General features: G+C 33.8%; 2 protein-coding genes across 2 annotated transcripts; both read left to right on the forward strand.

Moving 5' to 3' along the window:
* Positions 1-5,959: 5,959 nt before the first annotated feature.
* On the forward strand, positions 5,960-9,025 carry Naa60 (N-alpha-acetyltransferase 60). The gene is made up of 2 exons (XM_031981809.2): positions 5,960-6,987; positions 7,754-9,025. The coding sequence occupies exons 1-2, from the start codon at positions 6,741-6,743 to the stop codon at positions 8,329-8,331; spliced, it is 825 nt and encodes a 274-aa protein (XP_031837669.1). The 5' UTR covers positions 5,960-6,740; the 3' UTR covers positions 8,332-9,025.
* On the forward strand, positions 6,839-15,203 carry LOC116429187 (eEF1A lysine and N-terminal methyltransferase homolog). Its single transcript, XM_031981813.2, has 9 exons — positions 6,839-6,987; positions 10,558-12,363; positions 12,439-12,561; positions 12,665-12,881; positions 12,973-13,191; positions 13,288-13,547; positions 13,652-14,016; positions 14,088-14,269; positions 14,341-15,203. The coding sequence occupies exons 2-9, from the start codon at positions 12,272-12,274 to the stop codon at positions 14,878-14,880; spliced, it is 1,998 nt and encodes a 665-aa protein (XP_031837673.1). The 5' UTR covers positions 6,839-6,987; positions 10,558-12,271; the 3' UTR covers positions 14,881-15,203.
* Positions 15,204-19,641: the final 4,438 nt, after the last annotated feature.

A 19,641-nucleotide genomic window follows, 5' to 3' on the forward strand; every position in this document is an offset into this window, starting at 1 on the left:
CGCGTTCACCGCCGTAAGAACTGTAAACGTTGTGTGTATTACTCATTCTTTCATAACGAACGCAGATACTATTACACTAACACATCGAACTGAGTAAACCGAACATTCAATACCTCAATAAAACTAAACCGCTTCGGTTTTACCGGCCCTTTGCGGACGAACGTCGACATTTGATCGAATGTCCATGTTTGGAAAAGTCGCAAATGATTCAATTACTCGGCAAGAGATCAGTATAATCACCTTTCTTTCTATTCAACACGTTGAACGCCATGGGGGTCACCGGTGACCGGAGCTTAAAAATTGCTTAAATACAATTACAATAAGAAAACTGTCGATTAAAAATACTTAACACAAACAGCTGGATGATAGTACAACACGTGTACTATGACACCAAGTCATTAAGAATTATTTCTATCATTTGCCTTTGTTATGAAAGGATATGTATTGTTACAGAAAACGTTCGAAATTCTCGTGGCAGTCAACGTGATAAGCAGTCGATATATAATTTAATTTCATCTGCTGGTTTCGTATATTTCGAAGAATCTTCTAGATTCGATTGAATCATCAGTTCAGTAAACCTCGCAATCGTATTCGAGCAATTCGAAAATTCCAGGGACAATCACCTGTCCCTCAACCAGTTGTGAAATTTAGTTTGAAAAATCTCATTGTCGCGATAAAATAATGAAGATACTCGTTAAACGCAGGCGAAACGCACTTAAAATCTATCCTAACGAAGAAGAATTACATGTTTTCAAAAACTAAGTAATCCATCGTTGAAAGATCATCAAGAATTCCAAGATGACACGTATACTCGTGAAACAGTTAACTGGTCAAGGAAACCTGTTAACACGTTAACCGCCACAAAAATCGTTTTCCCATAGAGTGTCTCTCGTAGCAAAGAAAAGCAGGAACAATTATAATTGTTCGGCGTAGCAACGTTTGCGTTACACTATCAACTCAGTTGCCTCATTAAACATTTTTATTTCACATCGATCTCGTACGTTACGACTGTTCTTTAGTCATTCAGAAGCGTCGGTGACCAGTGACCGACACGGCGCTTAGCCTGTTAAAACCTCAGCCGAACGGTATCAATGGAGATTTTCGTGCGGCAATAAAATCCGCATAGAACGCGGCGCGTCCCGTGAGCGGAAGAAAGATCATGGGGACTCGTGCGTGTCCGGGGAAGCGCGAGCCGTTTCGTTAAATCGCGCAAATCGGTAGCGGGACCGGCGATATTCGGGCACGCCGTGTACCCGGTGTCCGGTCGCGAGTAAAAGCCCGTTGTTCCCTCGCCTTGGCGGAGGCCGAATATTTACGGGGCCGTTTACAGGGTAAAACCATCATCGTTCGCGCCGGTTCCCTCTTCTTCTCGCCTCTCGCGCGGCCGCGAGTCGCGCCGGTGCCGGCTCTTTCGACCCCGGGCCGCTCGTATTCCGTTCTTATCTCAATGTGTTAAGTTCGCCGCTTGTGGAGGAATGGGAGCAAACCTCTACGTTGGAACATGTTAGTTAACGACACTCGTGTAAGTGGTGAGCCACTTCCTCATGGCGCAATGGCCCGCTTCCTCTCCTCTGCGCTTCTCTCTTCGCTCCTCACTCTTTGCGGAGCTCTACAGACCACATCGCCTTCCCCTCTTCCTCCTCCGCCGCCTCCACCTCCTCCGCCTCGTCCTCCCACTATTCCCTCCCCGGTCCCCCTCCTTCCTCTACCCTTGTTCCTTTTTGCCGGTCCCTTCCTCCTCCCCCTTTTGACTTTCCACGCGGCCGCCGTCGCGAAATGCTCGAAAAACGAAAAAGCGAGAAAAGGAAAAAGAGGCGAGTGCGATGGGGAATATACAGTGGAAAAAAGGGGAACAAAGAGGAAGAAACGGAAGAAAAACCGGAGGATCGTTTGCGTGCGTTACGAATAGACCGCACGCACGCACGCACGCACGCACGCGTTCAATAACGTTTTCGAATGAATGAGACGGGAGGAATGAAACGGAAACTTTACTACTGTTTTCGTTTTTTCCCCGTTCGCCGTTTTTGCTCGCCGGCGTCCGACCGAGGAAATATTCCCGTCGATCGCGCCGCTTTTTGCGAGTCTATGAATTTGCATCGGTCGTCTCGGCGTGAATGAGATTGAATGGAACGACGACGGTCGCCGGAGCGAGAGGATGTTTATGCGAATTTCCGTTTTTGCGGGGCGTCCCGGCGGACCTTGTCCGGCGCGATTTTCATTGAAGGCTTTCGATCGCATTGTCCGAGCGGTTGTCGATCGGCTGACGATCCACCGATCGTATCTGCGTTTCGGGGATTATTAATCGATTCGCGTTTCCGTCGGCGAAAACACGTTGCAGCGTTCGTTGCCGCGATTACACGTTAACACGGTCGATTACTTTTATTACATAATTAATGGCGAGAGATACAGCCGCGGCGAAGGATTACACGACGCGCGTCTCTTAAACGGACGCTTATACAATTTCGCGCTATCTCGCCGCGCTTATCCCTTCGATTTCTTTGCCAATAATTGTTTGCGTGCGGCCGCGGAGGAGAGAGAAAGAAAGGGAAGGAAAGTCGATAATTCGCGATAGTACAATGCACAATTCATTCCCGCCCGTTCCCATTGCGGAGCGATTCATGCCCGAAATGATTCCCCGGCGTGGTCTCGCCGAGGCCTCACCGCATAATAAGTTAGAGTTTCGTGAAACTTTCACGCTGTTTCTCACACGAGTGCACGCGCGTGCACTTACACGCTCCTTCCGCCCAGGTAGCGGCGACGCGGCGGCTGCGGCGGCGAGAACAATAGCAATAACGACCAATTACACGAGGAAAAAACGAACATGTCGATTTCCATCGGGGAAACGAAACTCGAAAATTCCTCGCGCCATGGACGGATGATAGAGACGATGATCGATACGAGGCTGACGATCGCTTTTCTATCTCCCGTGCAGCCGAATATCGATGCGCCGCGATGCTGGCCTTGATCCTCTAACGAGCCACACTTTTACATTGAAATGAGCACTTTCATAATCGACGAACGTACGACGTTCGACCGTACGAAAACAAAAGCGAGAATGCATAATTTTATGTTACGAGAACTGAAAATAAATTCAATCACGCGTGGTGCGATGATGATTGATTTTCTTTGGACTTTTCGAAATTCTACTATAAGCACGTTACAGATTTATGTGTAACGATACGAAAATTGCAATTGAGTTACGGGGAATTCAAGTGTAATCCCCGAAACAAATACCTTTCAATTTTCCCCGCAAAAAACTGGCGATCCACCAGTGCGAGATCTGCCGAGCGAATTGGCTATGATGTGGACCTATTACGGCCAATCCAATGACTTGAAAATTTCTCATTAAGTATTCGTGTTACAGCACATAAAGAATGAGTTGGGCAGTCATTATGTTTGCACCACTTCATGGTACGTCATGTCCTTGCTCGATCTTAAATTTTTTGAGTTCAAGGTCAACCCGAGACCGCACTAGTGTAAGTGCGTACCGGTATAGTTGAAATTGTTACGACAAGTTCATTGTACAATTGTTTTTTACGTGCATTGCACTCGTTCGTTTAATCAAACACGTGAACGCGTTGCGTTAATTAAAAAAATAAAATAAATGTTCTCTATTTAGTGTTCATATGTATATACAAATTTCAAATGTAGTTTGCTAATTGGCTAAATTATGTCATTTAAAAGCGACAAGTTTGTTCGATTAATTCGACTGAAAAATAATTTTTCAATTGTCAAGTGTCGGCACTCCCGAGCCTGAAGTGCGCAAGATCGTTTGTTCGATTGTTTAAAAAAAAAGAACTTCTCAGAATGAGAGCAGTTTCACCTTCTTTTGCAGGCCCATAATAAACCGGGTTCTTCTCCTATCCCACCATACACAATGAGCGGAACTTTCTTCCGATTCAGCCTTTGTCACCGTGGTTTGCGGTGTTCTTGATTTTCAGTACCCCTATTTCCGACGTGCTATCGTGTTATTGCGCATTGTGCAGTATTCATTTACACGTCTCTCGTTTTAACTGTAACAATTACTTGCTACATCGTGAATTATCGTTTCATCTTCGAATGAAATGAATAATAAATTATGTATTAACTTTGACTGTCACGGTCACCGACCGAAGCTTTCAAATTACAGGAGAATAATTATGACTTGGAAGATAATTGATTTCGAGTACAAATTTTCTTAATAACTAGATAATAGGGTAATATAAGAATCTTCATATTAAAGAATTAATAATTGAAGCAAGTCATCGAATCAGCCCGAACATATATATTAAGTATCGATCAGCTTCAACAATATATACAGGGACTTTCGAAACTTATGATATTAAATATAATATAACAATAATTATTATACTATATATAATAATATATATATTATATTGTTATTATCTTACTGTATAATATCATCCAATTCTTGCTTCGTATCTTTTATAGAAAGAATAAGTGATAAAGCACTGACTTTCGTGGCAGTCGTGTTAACGAGTCTATTAGTAATTGCTGATAGGAAAACTGTGCAATCTGGATCAGATGTACTTGATCCTAAAGTATCTAAGTTTCGAAATGCCCTGTAAATATTGTTGAAGCTGATCGATACTTTATATGTTCGGGAAATTCAACGACTAATTTGAAGTCCTCAACCATTGGAAGCAACGGTTGCCGACAATTCGGTCGACGACTTGTACACCTGCATGGCAGGCGCCTCGCTAGAACGGAGATCTTCCTGATAAAAGTGGAACTAAATGAAATGAAGTGAAATAGAATGCGGAAGAACGTTCCCGCGATCTTTAATTCATAAATATATCTTCGGGGAAGCAGGCGTGCGTTTACTTGCGTTTAAGATATTTTATTGCCAACAAAGGAAGCATTATAAAGAAATCCTTCGTTTTTGGTAAAAATAATAGGATTTACATGAAACAATTGAAAGCCCGTGAGAAGGTCTCACAAGGGTGCAACGAGGTCATCACCTTGTTTCGATAATAGTTCGGTGGGAAGTATTACACCAGGGAGTGACTCAAATTCACTTTTGCGAAACTGGCACTCGAACGTTAGCAAAACATTGCTAAGAAACATTGAACAATATTCTCGAGCTACCGGATGGTAATGTACGAAGTATGATTTTGACATTCGTCCTGTTTTCTGTATTTCCGATGTATCATTTGGATATGAAGCATTTTTAAAGATGTCAATAAATTGAGCATATGACATAATAAGTATAAATTAGAAATTAGAAATTAGAAATTAGAAAATTAGAAATTTGTGCACAGGATCGTAAAGGGTTGTTATATAAAATGTTTTGCAACAAATAACTGTGATTGCGAATGATCTAACTGCTATTAACTTACAAAATGTACAATGATAATATTAATAAATAATCGATGCTAATGAGAGTCAAATATTATGAAAACAATGTTTATATACAAATAATATACTTGATAAGTCACGGTTATTAAATACCCTACAAACGTATGTACAAAAATATAGTTTGACAAAATAAAGTAACAACAAACTTACGAATTTCAATTTTTAATCTGTATCTTACATATTTTTATAAATATATGTTTTGTATACATTTCTCATGTTCAGGTGTGTCACGTGTCATTGTTTATCTTTAAATAATTATCATACATTATTCATCTCATAATATTTAAGCTTATATGTACAGTAATTACATCTATACATTTATAAACATTCTTTGCAATATTATACTTACATTAATATCATTATCGTGCTTTAAAATCGAAGAAGTTTTATCAAATGAAAAGGCAGAAATTCAAATGTGTAGATAATGGCGGGAGGGTACGTGCGCGTGCGCTGTAATTTTTACCATAGAATCTCATTTTGTAGATAGGAGTGTCGATTTCCATAGCGTTTCTAACGTCACAGTGGTATGGCGAGGAAATATATTAATGCTTCTGTAATTTCGCGCTACTGAGACTCCCCTAAAGTCTCGTTCTTATCTTTTCCACCAGTAGATACAACCCGGAAGTCTTTCAAGAAAAGCAATCAGTGTCATCCAATGAGGACAAAGACGAAACACGTTTAACTACTCTCAAGTGTCTCGCTAAACTTCCAAAACTTCACGAAGCTATGGAGCAATACTTTTTTTGATATATGTGCCATTAGAAAATTTACTGCTATAAATTCATTGATAAATCATCCCCTGATTAAATAATAATTATTATCTAATAATTCTATACATTGTTTTCATATTCAAATATAAATTTAAAATACATCTGACGTAAGAGTTTTCTTACTGTATGAAAAGTATTCCTGTAAATTATTAAAAGAACGTTTCTAAATATATAATCAATATTACACTATTTTTAAATTACATAACGTCATTGTAATGTCATCGCGAATTTCTCGTTGACTAACAAACGTCGTAGTGTTCTAAAATTTGACGCTTGGAATGTTTCTTAAGTTCTGAATTATAATTTGTCACGATATAATGAATAATATATAAAATTATCATCGTACGAAAATTTGAAAAAATGAGTTATGATCGTGTTTTCGAAATTTATGTTATATCAGATAGAGAAAAAAAGAGGGGGTAATGAAAAGACATATAGTAGGTGGAAAGGGAAGGAGTGAGATAGAAATTAATAGAGTGAAGAGCAGAAGAGGGATAGAAGCAAAATGTCTGCGGATCTCGATATGTTTACTAGCAAAGGTTTATGTGTAACGAGAGATGCTTGACATTGCTCAAGAAATGATTGATCAAATGATACTAAAAGTGTGGCGTGATGGCCGTATCTTTTAATCGATATCTTATTTTACCGGAAATTGAGAAAAGTGAATTTAAAGTATCTCAAGAAAACAAACACAAATATACGGATGAGAATACTATCAGAAATTCGCCTAATGAACAGAAAACCTCCGTGACAGCGGCAACTGTTCCCTTGTGTGTCTTGGGTGACGTTCAGTTGCGTTTCCTCTGTCCAGACGACTTGGAAGAAGTACGTGCGCTTTGTCAAGATTGGTTCCCAATTGGTACGAGGTTCTTATAAATTTTTAATTTAATTTTACATTTTTATGTCGTAAACAAAGTGAGCTGTAGGTACTTTTCTGATCACATAATCACTGTTCTCTGGTTCTACGTGTAATATCACTGAATTTCATTAATGTAAGATTTCAGTGGTTTATAAATTTATTTTATTTTAACTCTTTTTGCATTGAAAATATGGTGATTCTGAAAGATTCATATTTCGTTGGGCTAATACATTAGATGTTATATCGAATCAATCATGATAAGAAGTATCATTTGCTAGTAGATAAGAAAGGATGGTAATCACATTAATCATATAAGATATGAGACATACTTTTTATTTTTATCTTGTATTTATAATTGTTCGTTAATTACGTTTTAAATACTTGTTGAATAAGTTTGAATGCACAATATTTTGTTTTTGAAAAGATCTAAGCAATGATCAAACATTTAAATACATTGTGTTCTTTATAATTAACCATGACACTCATCTAAATATTATATGAAAAAGTCCCCTTAAATTATATATTTCTAAAAAAAATGCTTCATAATTTGTAAAGTAAATACAGAAATAGAAAGTTATATTTTGCTTCTAACATAGCTATAAATAATTACTTGCAAATTTATTGAATGTTATATCTATAAAATATTTTTTCGAACATTAAGAATTAAAAGATAAAATTGATATAAAAATAGATATAGAATTTATGTGTGTTAGTTGTTTGTTATTATTATAAACTACTTACTAAGTGTTAATTTATTTTGTCGTAGATTATCCTTATTCGTGGTATGAAGATATAACAAGTTCCTCACGGTTTTATGCACTTGCAGCTGTGTATGGTGGAGTAATAATTGGACTTATTGTTGCGGAGATAAAGCCTTATGCCAAACTGAACTTAGAGGATCGTGGTATTTTGTGTTCAAGCTTAGGAAAAGATTGTTTAGTAGGTTACATTCTTAGTTTAGGGGTGCGTCGCGCATATAGAAGAAATGGAATTGCTTCATTATTGTTGGAACAATTACTTGCACATGTCACTGCTCCAGAACGTTCTTCCGTAAAAGCAGTCTTCCTACATGTATTATCTAGCAATTCACCTGCTATTTTATTTTACCAGAGATGTCATTTTCGATTACATAGTTTTTTACCATACTATTATTCAATTCGTGGGAAATGCAAAGATGGCTTTACATATGTCCTTTATGTTAATGGAGGACATGCACCATGGGGTATCTGGGATTGGTTGCGTTATATAGCGAGTGCAATGGCTAGTCTTGGACCATGCAGAGTTCCACGATGGATTTGGCAGCGGCTTCTTTGGGCTACTACTATTCTTTCATATCAAAGATGATACATTTTGACAACTACCAATGTTAAACCAAATACTTGTTTCTTTTTATATTTTGAAATGTGCACGTATCTGCCAATTGGATGTTTTGCCTATTCGAGTAATAAAACCATTAGCTTCATAATTGTTTTAAACGTCTTATAAATTAAGTAGCTGTAAAAATTATATTAATGCTAAAGTGACAATATTTGAATCAACAAATATGAATTTATACTTGGTTCATAACAATATAACTGTACATTTTTATAGTATTTTATTTATAAGAAATTATAAATATAAAGTTTTATGATTCTTTCACCATGGAACGTATTAAATTATCTATTTCACTATTTAAGATAAATAGACGTAAAACATAAAAACATTAACAACTGCCAGGGCATTTGATCTGTTCAAAATAATTATATCTAAATATTCTTTTGTGCATGACACATAGTATGAAATTTGATATTTGGTTTATTACATTTACAAGCTGATTCATAAGAATAGGTGTAACTGCAGTAACAAATAAGAGAAATAGAAATGATTAAAAAGTTTGTACAAGAATGGAGCCTATCTGATCTAATTCCTATGATTCAAGAATAAGATGAAGTGGGATAAATTTATATATACACTTTCTTTGTTAGTTTTATTTTTTTTAACTCATTCATAGAATTATGTCTATGTATTACAATATGCCCTGCATTAAAATGTTCATAAAGAGTGAAATGTATTTTACAAATCAAATTTAAATATCAGTAACAGGTTACTGTCTCTCTACAAATGATTTTGAGATCACTCTTCCTTAAATTGGTTTTGTCATTGTAATCTACCATTACATAACATTGATGAATGTAACTGTTAATGCAGCTGATTCTAGTGCACAAGTGTCCTTGTTTATTTTTTATCTTATCAATATGACATTACTTTGCTTTTAATATGTGTTCATCTAAGTGCCATTACTTACGCTAAGTTCTTGCACAAAGCTTGAGCGTACCCAGTTGGCAACCACTTTTTACAAAGTAATAGTATTTGAATGTGTTCTAAGGGTAAATTAATTAAATATAAATTACTTTTCAAAACTTTACATATATCATATAGTTAATTTTTGTTTCTTATATTTATTGTTAACTTTGCATTCACTTGACTCATACGTTCTAGACATTTATTAAAAAGTATATTCTGAAATACTTAATATGAAGGTTTCTACATGAAAGTTCCTTGAATTCATCGCTATTGTTTGTTACTGAGACCATGTAATAATCACGGTGATAATATTTAAGACAAGGTGCTAAAATTGACACTTCCATTAAGCTTTTCCCAGTGTATATGCAAGAAAACAGTCATATTTTTTTTAAGTATTGATAACATTTATTAAATACCAGTTTTTCACTCTGTATAATATATCTACTATAATATAATGCATTTAAATTTTCTTTTGCTATTTCTAAAATACTCTCATTTATCCAGAAAATTTATATATTACTTTTGAAATATATGTTGGGATACTTTTAGTTGTAATTATTTTTAATTAATGCTTTTATAAGTATTAAATATTTGAATCAAATGGTATGTTTGTCTTTTTATAATGAATGAATGAAATGTATACTTTAAAAAATTATCTATAATTCGACACTTTTAATACTAAAGTAAATGCCAAATTAATTGGTTTTTTATAGTTGTTTTGGTAACTGTAAGTGACGTTGCAATGTATTTGCTCAAAACTACTTATCCTCATTTCTTGTCATATATGTACAAGAAACAAAAAACCATAATAATATTAAATCCATATTAGTTTCACATAACCAGCAATTTATACATTTACTTTAGATATAATCATTTGAATTTATTTGCTTTCCACAGATAATGAATTTATGTGATCTTTTAAGATTTCAACTGTACTATTAATTTAAAAATTATTTTTTATTTTTGACAAAGATTTTAGCAGTGTTATATTTGTTTAACAATATATTAGTTTCTTTTTTTAATGGAAAAGGAAAAAATATATCTTCTATATGTAATAAATTCAAATGAAACTGATTCTAAAGAGTTTACAAACAAATTTAATATTACTTTTTTATTTTTAAATTATAATATGATACCTGAGAAATATTATTTTTACATAATTTATAAAACCTACAGTAGTGAAATGGTTAAAGTAAAAACACTAAATCTAATTAATTTTCTCATTGCACAATATAATATTAATAATATATTTCTCTTAAACTGTCAATATGGTTTGAAATTTTTCAGATTAATGGAAGTATATTTATTTACATAGAAAATGAAAGTGAAATTACAGTAATAAATAATATGTAAGTATTTATAATATTTTTCAATTACGTACTAAAATTGTCTTAATTCTTTGATAATTCAAGACCAATTTTTATCTTATTTTATTATTACGAATACTGCTAAAATATTGAAAGAAAAAAAAACTTAGATATATTTAATGACACTTTAATACCTTTGATAATACTGGTCTTTTTTTTATTGATCATACTTTATATATGTAAAACAAGTAAGGTATGTTGTTAGGTATTAAGCGAAGATACATAGCATATACAGAAAATTTTATATCTTACCAGATTATCGTGTAATTGTGTATAAACGAGCATATTACAAGCAAAATAGAATGTACAATATATGTACGTTCTTTAATACTGAGCAAATTCTATACTGTATAAATGTTGTCGAGTATATTTTATGTGTGTAAAGAATACACAAGGGTTCCCATGGAAAAGTTAGACCAAAGCTTTATAAGAAAATTTAGTTTGAACAAGTTTTATAGAAATTATAGTATATTCCATGGTGATGGAACAATTTGAAGTACAGTTGCTTCTTGTTTAAGGCTGTGCATGTATCTTTTAATTGAACATAATCTAATATGTTATTTGTGGTTAGTTATTATTAATGGTTCAAAATGAATAGCATTATTTACATCCCTATAATCACATATAAAAAGCTTTTATATCGGTAACATATAAATATATGAATGTGAGTCATGAATGTTCTGTGCATACTCTTTATATAAAATGTACATATATATATATACATATAAAATATATGAAAGTAGTTGTATATATATATATATATTAGTGTATTGACTTTGTTTGTAATAAATCAACATGTTATAATCTTTTTGTACTATTGTTTTTTTAATGAGTTCCAAAATATATTGAATCAACATTACAATAGTTGTATTTATTCAGTTTACTAAACATTACCAAAATTTTGTATATAGTTTCGGTAAACATTAAATAATGAAACACTGAATTACGTATATATTTCTATATCAGTTTTAATCATTTAGTGTAATTTTCATATATTATAAAAGAAATTGATAAAGTTGTAAAATGTACGTCTTTAAGTAACGGTCACCGTGCGTAGAAACGTTCTCGTTTAAATGTCTATATACTGTATAAAAAGATAATTTGAGTAAGCTTTATGTTCAAACTATTAGAGCTTAATTTTAGTAAAAATTTTTATCTTAATTTTTTGCAGCATTTAAAAGTGATAATACTCGAATAAAAATGAAAACAACATCAAAATAGGATTTTGAGTGCTATTAGGTTAGAAACGGATGTATATTATTAATTGATTTACAATAAATTAATATAGTAAAGAATTTTGTTATAATGTATATATTGTTCCTGTTTAAAATATAATGTGATACAAACATTTTCTGTGTTTAAAATATTTGTGCAAAAGTACTTAATTATAACAGTGATATATAAAATTAATCTACGTAATTTAATATGATGTAAAATAAAAAAATTTATCTAGATTTCAATATAAAAATAATTAAAAATTAGATGACAATACGTTTGTTGATATGGTGTAAGTAATTACCTAATCGAGAATCGTTAACCTATCTATTTAACCTGCTTGTATGAATTACAATAACAAACGATTTAAAACAAATATACGTCATCAAAATTATAATATTCCTTATAAAATATAAAATATGAATTTGTTACCAAAAACGCATGAAGAATTTAGTCAAGTCGAATACTGGAATACATTTTTCAAAAAACGTGGTAAAAAAAGTTTTGAATGGTATGTATCATTTATATTTATAATCAGTTTATGAATTTGATTTATGAAATATATGATATTTGTATTTGTATTTAGGTATGGAGAATATCCAGAATTATGCAGTATACTTTTAAAATTCATGAAAGTAAAAGATAATATTTTAATTGTTGGCTGTGGTAATTCAACGCTTAGTATGTGTTTGTACGATGCTGGTTACAGGTAAATTTTAATGAAACAACATTTTATCAATCAAATAAAATTTAAATAGATTTATCTATGAAAATTAAATTCAAAATAAATCCATATATTTTTATGATTGCAGGAATATTACTAATATTGATATATCACATATTGTTATTAAACAAATGTGTGATATTAATGCATCAGTGAGACCAGATTTAATTTATGAACAAATGGATGCTACACAAATGACATATCCAAGTGATACATTTAGTGTTATATTAGATAAAGGTACTTTAGATGCTCTTATGCCAGACACCAAGGAAAATACAACGACCATAGTTAATAAATATTTTAAAGTAAGTACGTATATATTAAATAATATAATTTAGAAGGGAAAGGTAATTAAATTTTTTTTTATATTATATAATATGAATTAAATTATTTTAGGAAATTACAAGAGTTCTACGTAACGGTGGTAGATACATTTGTATTTCTTTACTACAAGAACATATTTTAACAGAACTTCTGTCTTATTTTCCTTCTGCTGGATTTATGTTTCGTATAATACGTTGTTACGAAGCAGAAGCAAAAGCACGCATAGAAGAAGGTAGTTTGATTCCAGTGTTTGTAGTTGTTGCAACAAAATTTAAAAATTTACAACAACTAGTAAGTATTGTACTTTTATTATATTCATAAAAGTTCAATTATGATAATAAATTTTTATTTTATAAACTGAAAAGATTTAATTTATAATTATAATAGGTTTTAGAAACGGTATTGGTTGACGGTCCACCAAAGCGGGTGTCAACAACAAATGATATGTTATCAGCTGTGCTTTCAACTCAGCAGTCAGCTTTAATATGTAATAATCTTCAGAAACGTAGCGTAGCCGATGTTGGAGAAATATCATTGGACTTACATCGACCTGACGACGAACATCCACGCTACACAATTTATGTGTTGGATAAGCCTAAAATGCACGGTACGAAAACGTATGCAGCGTTCATAGTACCACAAGGAAAGTGAGTTTGCACTCATTTTATATCACTGTTGTAGGCATACAGAAGTAGATATCATATTAATAGACGTTCATGCGCAATAAAGATCGAATTTCTTATTTGCCTAGAGAAACAGATTGGTTATTTAGTACAAAGGAAGGAAGACAACAAGTTCTTAAAAGCGCACAACGAGATAGACTTGCAATTGTCACTCTACGCAGGGAACATAAGTTTGATAGTTGGGATGCTGTAAAAACTGAACTGGAAGATTGTATTCTGAATTTAGCGCCAGATGGTTTATCTGGTAAAAATGATATTCCATTTTTATCATTAGGATCTGATGTAGGGCAGAGAGTTATATGTTACGAAGGAAAAAGCGAGCTTAGTGGTTCTTTTGTGGTTGAAGAGATTGAAAGGGATGGTTATGAGTTTAGAAGACTGGTGTTTCTAAATAACCCTTATGTTATCCAAAGCGAAGCTCGACTTAAACAAGGCATGGAATTTTATTATCATTCGTAATCTATTATTTTAATAATTTTTATAACGTTTAAACAATATTTTTAGTTAAATCTAGACGTGGCAAAATGAAAAAAGTTATAGATCCGGGCTTCCTAGCTTGCGATCATCATTTATATATGAGCATTGGTGTTGCTGCTGTGATAAATCAGAAAGAGTATGATGAAATTATGATCATAGGATTAGGCGGAGGGAGTTTGTGTACATTTTTGTACAATTGTTTTCCTAAAGTATGTATATAATAGTATTATATTAGAATAGCATTAGAGTATTTGATAAAATATATTTTCATTTTTTGCAGTTAAAAATTATTGCAGTTGACATCGACGAAGCAATGCTCAAAGTTGCAACTGATTATTTTGGACTTACTCTTGATACCAGAATGAAAGTTGAAATCTCTGATGGAGTTCAGTTTATCAAAGAATACGTAGCGACTGGAAAGAAATGTAAGGCTATACTTTTCGACGTGGACAGTAAAGACACTACAGTTGGGATAAGTTGTCCACCTAAACAATTTTTAGAGATGTCAGTTATAAAATCGGTGTCAGAATGTTTAACGAATGATGGTGTTTTTATATTGAATTTAGTTAGTCGAGATCAGACAATAAAGAAAAAAGTAAAGAATGATTTGAAATCAATATTTAATTGTATAGCATGTTATTCCGTTCAGGACGAAGTAAACGAAATAATTTTATGTTCTATAAGTGAGAACGACAGCGCTGAATGGAAAAATAAATTGAAAGCAGCTGCTACAACTTTAAGTTGTCAAGTGTCAGCAAGAAAACTATTGAGTAACGCAGATATATTTGATTTGTCATCTTTCTTGGAGAATCTTAATTAAATTTAATGACTATTCAAAATTCCTGTTTCTTGTTCCCATGTTTCCTTTTCAAAGTGTCGGTAATTGATAACGTAATTATAGTATAACATCTAAGCGACTTTGTGTTGCTAATACATTTTGTTATAAATACCTGCTCTTAATAAGATCTCTTTTCTCCACTTTATATTTTGATGCGGTGTTGTGTTTTGTATCTAAAAAGGTCACGTGGATTTTTTGTCATGTTATAATTTTAAATTAAAGAAACAATATTTACTTGTACATTTTGGTTCCTTCTAGTTATGACTATACTAATTGAAATTATGCATTACGTATTATAGAATTAAATACCTCTGTCTAGAAACACATTACCGAAACAAAAAAAAAATTGAATTTTAAATTAAATTAAATTGAATTAAATAGTTATTTAATTATTTTTATTGTTATTTAATTGTTTAATTGAATTAAATTTGAATTTTTTCAAATTCAATCTTCTCAGAAACAATTGTTCCAAATCATATTAATTACTGAAAATAATTATATCTTCCAGCGAGTTTATTAATGAATTTCTCGTATAATGGATATAAACAAACACTCGATTCAAAAGTCAATCTCCAATTGCTCTCAAGCGATGATGCGATTAAACATTTTCGATCAGCGTACAGAAAAATCACACTTTGTAATTCCTTGTAATTTTCAACGAATAAAGAGTGTAAATATACGTGGTTCCCGAAACCACATGATGCAACGTGGCTTAATTTGCCGAATGGAGAACCAACCGAGTGGAGAACCAATTTACGAAGAAATTCGTGGAACACTAGGAGCGAGAGGGCGAGACGGAATTGAAAATCAATGCCCCGGTTTATTGCACACTCTCGTTTCGGTACGTTTTCTTCGTGGAATCCAATGACTTTTGTAATTACCGGCAAGTATCTTCTTGCGAAATTCGTGGGTATCAGAGCCTTGACCATACCAGGATCACGCTTGAGCTTATTTCATGCTATAACCGAGGTTTATGCGCCTCCGAGTTGCCTTCCGAGTTTCTGCATTCGCGGCACTTATTGTTAGTCGGCGATTGTGCTCCCTAATAGCGACGACGATGCCTTTTACCATTCGCTCCGTTTTTTATTCTTACCTTTTCCCTAATCTACTGCCTTCCTGGAACATCTAAGGGGAGTCCGCGACTTTTCTCGCGGAAACTGGAGATCCAAACGCTTCGGTTACGAAATGTCTAAAAACACTAGAGAACTCTCAGATTACAAAAATGTTCAATTTCTTCTTTTCAAAAAATCTGAATTTTCCCAATGACATGCAGTACGATACACCTGAACTAAAAATGGAATTTTAATTGCAAATGGCACTTTATTGGAATTATTGGGTTCATAGCGAGCTGTTTCCAAACGCAAGGAAGCAGTTCACGCATTTTCGAAAGGTAAATTTGTACACGGGCGTGTCGGTACGCGAAACACCATTAATCGCCGTGTAAATACTTAGTAAGAGGATAAAATGTGGCCGAAGATCATTCCGAAGGACGGAATTCTTTAATGGCGTATCAATACCCATACGGCGGATACGTTACCGCGGGAAACACTTAAAGTAAATGCTCTACCAAGAACCTGGTTACTTTACGAGGAAATTTTCATGGAACACACTTAACGCACCCGCCATTTTCCCCCGGCGATTGTTGCACTTAATTTGCGTTTCTAGGCCGTGATAAATGCCAACAGTACAAGCGTCTCTTTCTATTAATTCGATAGGCGGCACTTTTTCCTCCTAATGCAGTTTCTAATTTTACATTCTATTTTTCCATGTGAAAATTTCTTTGTATTGTGAGAACCATAAACCATTCGTCTCCTCATTAGATAATTATTTGGTCACGACGAAATTTTAACAATACTAGAACTACCGAACTAGTCAAGATGAACGGTTTTTCTTATCTCTCGATTGTTACCTTCGAAGTATTAAATATTCGATGTATCTTTAAAAATACTTAACACTAGAACTATTATTTATTTACTATAACAATTATTGATATCTTGAAGGCATTGAATATTCAAAATTATCCTGAAAATCAATAGTTTCGTTTGAGTACTATAATGAAAGTCTGAAGAAACTAAAAAAATCTATTGTTACAATTTTTATAGGAATTGCATATTAATCGTATTAAATACACGTAGTTCTAGTGTTAATTTCAGTTGTATACTATGAACAATACCCGAGGAAAACCAATTAAATCCATCGTTACTATTTTCATAAAGATTATGTATCAATCGTATTAAACGCTCAGTAGTCCTAGTGTTGAGAACAAGAAATTACTTTAACGACATTGTTTTTATTAAATAATCTTATTTTATCTACATAAACATAGCTTGCTGCTAATTGCATTGCTGTCAATTTCATTCATTAAACCAGCGTAATACCGATTGAAATCGTACCTCGATTCACTGCTAACAAAAAAACCGCATCGTTTCCGGTGGAAAATACGAGTACACACGAAAGATGTAATTTGAAACAAATGTAGATCAGCGATCAGTGATCTTGATATTATCATACAGTTGTATTTATCAACTCGGAGCACATCGAGCTCCGAACATTCATTCGTACTTCACCAATTAACGCGCAGAGGCCAAGTATTCTTCCCACAGGCGTTCCTAAAGTTTCGAGCGGCCGTAAATTAAACGGTATTTACCTCGGAATGTAACGATTAAATAGAAATCTTGTTTATTGAAATCGCCGGATTACTCGGCGGGAAATTTAATAAAGCCATGTCTCTAATGCGCGAGCCGTTAAATCTGGAGAAATCAACCGCAATGGCAATGGCCGAGCGTCGTTACATTTTCATAACTCTTCGCGCTCGCTCGTTCGCTTACTTCGTTAACTTCGTTGCGTTTCATTAAACCCTTTGCCACACCGGGTTCCCGTGTAATCGGGCGCAATCAAATAATCAAACGCATAAATTCCACGATATAACAGCCACGCGAAGTTCTTAATTATTGTTCCTAACGGGAAGAGGTAAGGAGCGAATTGAACTCGGAATTGAAAGAAGAATTGAATTCCTTGTCGTACAATAATAAGGAAGACTCGCGATGAAGATTTTGTAGACGTTTATTTAAACGATGACAATTTATATTCGGTGTCAACACAAACTTCGTTTCTTTTAACATCTTTTTTCACCCATACATATGCACGTACATCCATGAAGTTTACATCAATATTAACACGTTAAGCGCCGCGAAAATCCTGTCCAGGTTCCCGTAGAGTTATTTTTTTGTAGCAGAGAAAAGCAGGGGCAATTGTTAATTATTTAGCGTTACAATCTTTGCATTACACTATTGCCAGTTTAGCTGACTTATTAAACATTTTTATTCGACATCGGCTATCTCGTATGTTACGATTGTTTTCAAGTAATTTGGAGGCGTCGGTCATCGGTGACTGACATGGCGTTCAACGAGTATACACGTCATCGTAAAGCTTGATACTAATTCTTTCATGAATTCTTTATTTGTTCACATAAACATGTAATTCTTCCTTGTCTCGCTTCGATCTTTCATTAGAATATATTCCACGCGCATTCGTCCTGCGTTCGACGAGTACACGCTCGATTTTTCGATTTTACTGCGCAGAACCAGAGGTTTTTCCAACTGAATTCCACAGTTAACTGGTTAATAGCGAAAGTAAGTGATATGTCAATGGGTTAACTACAGTTCGAAAGTAATCCCGTATAAACGCATTTTTATTTGTCACATAATCGGGCCCAGCGAAAACTCATTAATTTAACGGGCAGGTAAATGAAATATTTGGTTTGAAAAATCGCTATAAGATTACCAGCTTACAAATTACAGAGGTCCATTCGTTCCGGGAGGAATCGCGGCAAGCTGCTTTTGGCCAAGCTCGTGTTTTCTCTTAAACGAGTACACGGACGGACACACGGGCGTTGATAAAACGTGCACACACGCGAGAGACACGCGAGCACACACGGCGAAAGTCCACGCGCACGGCCGTGCGCTCTTAATTATTAAATGATCGTTCTAAGATGAATGTTGAGCCCAGCCGACATTTTTTCTCGTTAAGTTAAAGCTTAAACCCGGTATGTCATTTGTTACATTAACGTCTCATTATACGGTGAAAGTTCATCGTTACACATTCCTTTTTTCCTTCGGCACCGAAAGCAATGCCACCTGCTGTTTCGTATCTCGCTCGGCGAACGGAAATTGTTCTAAGCTTGATTCAAACGCGCGATGGTCTACGCATACGTTCCTATTTTCTTCGTTTCTTGTGATCCTAGGAAATCGAGTGTAATATAGTTTGGAACGAGACGAGCGAGGAATATTATTTAATATTATTTAATGAGAATTAATATCAGTAAGAATATCAGTTAATATTAATAAGAATACTATTTAATATCGATGATATATTGTTTGATATTCTTCAAGTTATCGCGAAGAAATTTGTGCAATTCAGTATTTTCGAGGAATTTGACAAATTTTCCAGGCATTCCTCTTTTTGAAAGAATGAAGAAATTCACATTGAAAAATATTGTTTAATATTCTTCTAGTTTCGTATAAGATGAAATTCAGAGAATCTATTTATTGGATTGATTAAACGATTAACCCTTTATGATCACATTATTTTTCTATAGGTGGATTATAATAAATATATGGATATTAAAAATTTATTGTTAATTTGTTTTGTCGAATATAAATTCTGTAAAGAACAATAAATACCTTTCTATCATAAAGTAACACTGTACTCAGAAAAAAAGAACATGCCGCCATATTGGCGACG

The sequence above is a fragment of the Nomia melanderi genome, chromosome 3 (assembly GCF_051020985.1).
Source record: "Nomia melanderi isolate GNS246 chromosome 3, iyNomMela1, whole genome shotgun sequence".
NCBI classification, from domain to species: domain Eukaryota; kingdom Metazoa; phylum Arthropoda; class Insecta; order Hymenoptera; family Halictidae; genus Nomia; species Nomia melanderi.